The sequence below is a fragment of the Rosa rugosa genome, chromosome 2, assembly GCF_958449725.1.
Source record: "Rosa rugosa chromosome 2, drRosRugo1.1, whole genome shotgun sequence".
NCBI lineage: Eukaryota > Viridiplantae > Streptophyta > Magnoliopsida > Rosales > Rosaceae > Rosa > Rosa rugosa.
In genome coordinates, this window is record NC_084821.1 from 6,673,558 (window position 1) to 6,680,831 (window position 7,274).

At 39.7% G+C, this 7,274-nt stretch overlaps 1 protein-coding gene across 1 annotated transcript; it reads left to right on the plus strand.

Moving 5' to 3' along the window:
- The first annotated feature begins 2,440 nt into the window (after window positions 1-2,440).
- On the plus strand, window positions 2,441-6,737 carry LOC133732866 (histone deacetylase 2-like). The gene is made up of 9 exons (XM_062160469.1): window positions 2,441-2,628; window positions 2,712-2,826; window positions 2,919-2,984; window positions 3,139-3,210; window positions 3,313-3,483; window positions 3,580-3,644; window positions 4,099-4,130; window positions 6,358-6,378; window positions 6,490-6,737. Exons 1-6 carry the CDS (start codon window positions 2,441-2,443, stop codon window positions 3,592-3,594), a joined length of 627 nt encoding a protein of 208 aa, XP_062016453.1. The 3' UTR covers window positions 3,595-3,644; window positions 4,099-4,130; window positions 6,358-6,378; window positions 6,490-6,737.
- Window positions 6,738-7,274: the final 537 nt, after the last annotated feature.

Here is a 7,274-nt window from a genome sequence, read left to right on the forward strand (position 1 = left end):
TAATTTTTTTTTTTTTTTTGAAGAATATCATGTCGATATATAATAATACTCAGGCCAGAAAGGACCATTACATATCCTCCCTCTACCATCTCTGGGTAGATAAAGAGTTTGTGGAAAACCACAGCGATACATAGATTAGGTCCGATCATTTGACGGTACCCATGCTCACTTATTCAAGCAAGCCTATAGACTATGAAGTAACATAGCAAATAAGCAAGCCTAAAGATAAAAACTTATAGCTACCCTAAAAACAAAGGAAATAGAGTTCCCTAAACAAAGGGAAAATTGAACAAAAGACAAACTAAAAGTAGCCCGCCCAAAATCGCATCCCCACAGCCCCAAGAAAGATCCAACTCAGGCCCAACAAAGAAAGCTTGACCCAAGCCCAAAGTCTATCTTCATCACACTGGTCGTCGACCACCGCCCCCAGCGCCAGATCTTGCTGCCGAAACCCATCGCCGGATCTCGTCGCCAAAACTCATCGCCGGATTTCGCGCCCCAAGTTAACGCCAGACCACACCGCCAATCCAAACGCCGACCTTGCCTTCACAAGCCCACGTCGGACCAGACCACCGCAATCCATCGTCAAGGCACGACTGAGCCACGCCGCGTCGAAACTAGCCTCCCAAGATGCAGCCGATCCAGCCCCCGCTATCACGTCGCCGATCTTGAAGGTGCCTCGACGAAGCGCGACCAGCGTTGAACCACCGTCCACCGTGCTAAAGACTTCGTTCGGAGCTCTTGTCAAACCATCCAGCCAAACCGTAAGCCAAACCCAAGAGACTGTCAGGCAACTAGTGTTCAAACACCCGTCCGGCAGCAACCCATTGACGACGAGGCAGACCCACGCCGACTAGGAGCGCCGCCGGACGAAGAGGAATTTGCAAACCCTAGACCCAAGCCGTCCGAGTTTTTTGGAGCAGAAGAAAAATCGGAATGATCAATATAGTAATTGATATAAGTTAACCCTTCGAAAACCCTAAGTGTCGCTGTCTTTGCTGTGCGCCATCGGTAAGTTGTACCTTACGGCAACCAGTTTCACAGATCATGATGAAACAAGGAAATATTGATGATACACAGGCGGCCTTAAGGGCTAGAACAAATGTTCAAATCACCTTCGCACCAAGATCGTGCAACATTGTGGCTCACAGACTGGCAAGTTTTTAGCTTTGGAAGACACTTATAGTGCTATCTGGTGTAATGTGCCTCCAGATTGCATTCTGGGTGGTCTAAACTTTGATAGTAATCATCAAGGCTAATTTTGCCATCAATACAGATAATTCTTCTATTAAAATATATATATATATATAGTAATTGATATTAAGTATGCTTGTGAGGGGATGAAATCTGCTGTCCCCAAAAATACTGTGCCAAACCAGTCCCCATGCATTCATTGGTCCACAAAGAATAAAATATGGAACAAAAGATTAAGAAAATATTTTCTTAATCTTTATGGACCAATGAATGCATGGGGACATGTTTGGCACAGGGTATTAGGGACAGCAGATTTCTTCCCGCTTGTGAGAGGATCAAAATTTTCAACAATTCCAGGTTGTAATTTTCCGCTTCTTTTCCAAAAAAAAAAAGATCTTTGGAAACAAGGAAGTTCCTAAACTCTCTTGTTCTGCTTCAATATGTGCCACGAGTTCTTCGCATTTTTCTGTTGTGTAATGAACGTCATTTGATTCCAAGAAAGGCGGCCTAATGGATTAAAAGCGTTTTCAACTGGGACTGTAGTCTAAAAGAGAAGAAGGACCAATAAAATAATAGAACCCAGTTGGTCACAAAACATGTTTTAGACGTTGCTAATTTCATGCATGTTTCTATTCTTTATAGGTTGTTGGGTTTTTGGTTTGAACTCTCATAACTCTTATGAATTGCCAGAATTGGTATGGGTCTTTAGTTTCTTACTTTTTCGTTTTCCATCAGGGGAGCTGGTTCACTTTTAGTTTGTCATGTTTTTCCTCTTTTATTGACTCTGAAGCTATTTTAATTTATTCTATCTTTGTCTTTTATTAAGCTCTTGTCAATTGGTGGAGTGGTGGCTGTGGAGGTATGAACATATTCATGCCATTCTGGAACCTGATAAAATAATCTGGGGTTCGCATCCAAAACCAATTGACAATGGATGGAGTGGCCCAAATTCTTATAAACTCATAGGCAAGGTCCCATTTTTTCCATGTGGTATGACATATATTCTCAACACGCCCCCGCACGTGTGGTGAATTTTCAAGCCATATACGTGGACAACTTTGGGTGACGTGGAGCACGTGTGGCCGTTAGGCATGCACACGTGGGTAACCCGCTCTGATACCATGATAAAGTAATCTGAGGTTCGCATCCAAAACCAATTGACAATGAATGGAGTGACCCAAACCCTTATAAACCCATAGGCAAGGTCCTATTTTTGCCATGTGGGATGACATATATTCTCAACACCATGTCGTTTGCTGCTCTACCTGAAAACGACGCCAAATCTCTCAGGCGCAGCCGTATTCTCTCCAGCAAGCTCTACTTTGACGTCCCGAGCTCCAAGGTAAAACCAGTATCTAAATTCGTCTGTGCTTTCAAGTTTACATTTCGGAATCTGAGAATTTCGCCAAGTTTTCATCTCGGCATTGAGAAGCTGTAAGTGATCGTAATTTAATCTTTCTTTTTGTTTGAATCGAATTTTTTGAATGGAATTGGTAGTGACCTCAATACTGATATAGGCATCCGTTCGATTCGGCTAAATGGGGTCGGATATGTAGATTCTTGTCCATGGATGATGTTGTGGACAAGAATTGCATTGTAGAGCCAAAGGAAGCTGCAAAGGAAGATCTTGTGGTATATATTCATATGAATTTTGCTTTGTGATTTGTGTGTGGATGCTTATTAGTAACTTTAAGCTAGATTTACTTACTATTGGTAACTTTGAGCATTTGCATACAGAAGCATACTTGAATAGTCTAAAGGAAAGTGCAGATGTGGCTATCATAATTAACGTAAATGCCTTCAAATGGACTATGGCAATACATTCTTAGTCGTACTCATAACTTACAGCTTCAGGATAAGGATCAATGGTTTCTGATGATATTTGTTAGTTTCGAATTACGTTATGAAGATCATGCCCTATTTGTTTCGTCTGCCTTGATTAAGGTACCTCCTGTTGCCCTGTTTCCAAATTGCCTTGTGCAGCAGAAAGTTCTCAGTCCTCCATTTCACAACCAGGCAATTCGTCATCCATCTTGCATTTTTTTTTTCTAGTGCTTTCTTCTACTAAAAAGGGAAGAAAAGAGAACAAGGATTTACTGTGATTGTATTATACTGTAGGTGGGGGAACCATCTTGGCTGCAAAGCTTGCAAAAGAGCGAGGATGGGCCATCAATGTGGGAGGACTGGGTTTATCATTGTTGTGGGGGAAAAGGAGGTGGATTCTGTGCTTATACCGATATTTCTCTTTGCATACATTTTGTGCAGGTGCGGTTAAACATATTTCTCAAGGTACTAACTATTGCACATCAGATGAATAGCTGCATTATAAGTTGAGTTTTGAATTTAGTACAAAAGCTAATTTTCACTCATTATCTGTATATGCAGGGTGATGATTATTAATCTTGATGCACATCAAGGAAATGGCCATGAAACAGATTTTGCCAATGACAGTATGTTTACCTTTTTGTCCTCAGAACGTTGTTTGACTTGATCACCATCTCTTAATCTCTTACAAGTACTTAAATGCTATTTTTTTTATAACATGTCAAGTCTATGTCCTAGATATGTACAACCCTGGAATATATCCATTTGTAAATTTTAAACCTCATCATCATGCAATGGGTATTCCCTAAGAAACTGCAGACTTTATTCCTTAATGCAATGGTGTGTGTTGAGATGCAAGTTGTTAATAGCTAAGTAGTTTGATTGCTGTTGGTAAGGACAGGCTTTTTTAGACATTGTGGTAGGGAGAAGGCAAACTTTCCCTACTGTCTCCTGTTATTGCCGTTTCACTACATATTTACTTGTTCTTTTTGATTGATCAGCCTCAATCTTATTGAGGTTTTCAATTATGCTATTGGCCTCATCATCACGCCTTTTCTTCCTTAATGGTCTCTTCTTTAGGATTATGAAGCAAGGAGATTCATTGATCAGAGGGTTGAAGTCAGGGGCGGAACCATGTTAATGGATGCAGGGGTCTGGGCCCCCGCCCGCCCCTCCCCCCCCCCCCCCCCCCCCCAACAGATATTTCTGCAGATTCAATTTCATAGAGCAAAAAGTAGCTAATCAAATTGGATATGAACATATTCAATTAGGGGTGGGTTCGGTACGGTACCGGACCTTGAAGCCCAATACCACGTACCGTACCAAACTAAGTTGGTACACAAAATAGCCTACCATTACCGGCCACAGAAGTCGGTATACCAACTTCTCGGTATACCGAGATCTCGGTTCGGTTTCGGTTGGTTGGGCCTAGTACCGAGTTTGATTGGGCCAGCTTTCAGCTAAGGCCCAACTAAAATTTTAAAAGCCTAAACTTGTCAGCAAATGAAAAAAATGCAATCCTCACATCAATTTAAAGGCCCAACCTGGAAATGAACAACCTGGAAATGAAAAATAAGCTAAAAACTCTCATACATCAACTTCACTACTTGAGTTCATCACTTATTCACTTCAGTTCATCCCCTTCATCACTCCATAGTTCATACAAATATTAAGTCAATAATTCATAGTTCACAGTTCACACTTCACACAAATGATCAAAATTTCAAATGATACAAAATACAATAACTAGGTGCAATAGGATAAAACAAAGTGTTCAAGGACTCAAAGTGATCTCATCATCAGTTCATCACTTCATATTTGCTTGCTGCCTTGCTGAGTTGCTGTGCTTATACATCATCAGTGCTTATACATCATGAGTTCATCACTTCATACATCAAATTCAGTTTCTGCAAATTCACACAATAACTCAGTTTCTGCAAATTCACACTTCATAGGATGTTTCTGCAAATTCAGTTTTGTTGAAAATAATAACAATGCTGGCAGTTTGGCATGACAAAGTCCACATTGCAACCACCACCTACCAACTACCACACTGTTCTACAAATGAAGCTATCGTGAACTTATAGATCATTCACATTCATGATCGTGAAACTTAAAACCAATCTTTTCCAATCTGATTCAGACCAATCAAATTCAACTGCCTCCTGTTCTCAAGCAATCTTAAAGCTACCATTTATACGTGGGGACCAAAATATCAAACTCAACGGCTCAACCCTAGGTTTCTCAATTGGATTCATACAAATCTAATTCAACTCCCCATATATATGCTGAACATTAACATAAACAAGGACACAAATATTTCACGAACACATATACATGCAAATCAAAACACAAACTCATACTCATCAATAGCAGTGAAAACCTAAAGAAAAAATAAATAAAAAAAAACAATCACAGATCAAATATAGAGCAATCACAATGACCTGACACAACCATTCCAGGTTCAATCAAAACCAAGAATGAATCTTTAACAAAAACCCAGAATGGGATACGAGCATACCTTGCCATCAATGACGAGCAGTGCTCAAATAAAGAGGAGATTTTCTGGGTTTGATTTGAATCGAGAGGCAGAGAGAGGTCGAGAGGGCGGAGAGGCGGAGATTTCTGGGTTTGAATCGAAACGAGAGGCAGAGAGGGTGGAGAGGCGGAGATTTCTAGGTTCGAGCCTTCGAGCCTTCGAGGCCTCAAGGGGCAGGGGGCTGTGGGAAAGACCGAAAGAGTGGCTGAGTACAATCCCTTATTCCCTTTAGGGTTTGGAGAGTTCAAGTCTAATCAACGGTTATAATTTAATATAAAATAAAACTATTAATGATCAACGGTTCAGATCGATAGATATAAAATATATTTAAATAAATAAATAATATATACAATATACGGTACGGTACGGTATACCGTATTTATCTGAAAATCAGTACCAGTATCTGGAAATCGGTTCGGCACTACCGTACCAATATCTCGGTAACCGACATAGTTGGTTACCAACATTTTCGGTTCGGGTGGTAATCGGTTGGTTGGTTTGGATCGGGAGAAAATGCCAGCCCTATATTCAATTAACTAGAGTACTAGACCGCCCCAAGTCCTTGGTCCACTCACAATACACTACAGTGAGATGCATTTACCAAACATATTTAAATGAGAAAAGGAAAGAGTTAACTTAACAAATCAATAATATTTTAACTTAAAAACATCTCTAATCTTATTAAAAAAAATTCTCTAATTAACAGATTTTTTAAAGTAAAAAAATAATAAGACTTTTAAACTCTCCATATTATGTTTATGTTCCGACCCCCCCACGTTACGAATCCTAGTTCCGCCCCTGGTTGAAGTAGCGGTGAGCCGGTGAGCCTTCATTATCCCATCATCATATCAGACTGTAGTTGTTTTGTCCATGGGTTTCTGTAACATAATCCATTAATCCCTGTTTTTTTTTTTTTTTTTAAATTTAAACAGAGTGGCACTACAACAATCGAGTACTTGAGAAAGATGAAGCTCTTGAGGTATATACTTACAAGTCATGTGCTGCCGTTTTCTATCTGACAATCTTTAGCAATAGTTTTTCTTCTAGACACACTGTAGTTGCGTAACTTATTTGATTAGAAGTACTTTCATGTGGACTCAAGAACCTGATATGAATGTTGGGTTGCTGCTCATAATTTTGCTCCTGAGTTGATGGTCTACAATGCTGGAACTGATATTCTACATGGGCAGGTTGAAGGTAACATCTTTCTCTTGATCATGCCTAGAATTAAGGCTGCCAATTTTCTACAATGCTGGAAATTGCAGATATCATGCCTAGAATTAAGGCTGCCAATTTTCTTTTCACAGAAAGTGATTTGATATTTTGATAAGAATTATTGAGTTTGTATATTAATTTTAATTTTTTTATTTAATTTGAAATATTGCAGTCACCATTGCAATAAAAGTGTGTTTTCTGATGATGGGGCTCACAAATTGAAAGCCACCAAAAAAGTGATAGTGCTTTTTTGAGTCTTTGTCACGCCAGCAATGGCAACCCTTCCTTAATTAATTAGTGTCTAAGATGGTGACAATTGCCATTACACACCAATCATGGTTGTCTTTTACTTCAATCCATACCATTCACAATGGTGTGTATATATAGCTCAGTTTTGTTGTAGTGCCCGAATGTTCATTCATCGTTTATAATTTCTTAACGAGGATTTTCAATCTTTCATGAAGTGGTGGTATAGTGGGACTGAAGTCTAAAAGAGAAGAAG

What these genes read in the sequence shown, in the direction of transcription:
- LOC133732866 (XM_062160469.1), top strand. Translation starts at nt 2,441, where the DNA reads ATGTCGTTTGCTGCTCTACCTGAAAACGACGCCAAATCTCTCAGGCGC. An exon ending in CTGCAAAGGAAGATCTTGTG is followed by an intron (nt 2,827 to 2,918) that starts GTATATATTCAT and finishes GGTAACTTTGAG; the next exon opens with CATTTGCATACAGAAGCATA. An exon ending in ATGTGGCTATCATAATTAAC is followed by an intron (nt 2,985 to 3,138) that starts GTAAATGCCTTC and finishes GCCTTGATTAAG; the next exon opens with GTACCTCCTGTTGCCCTGTT.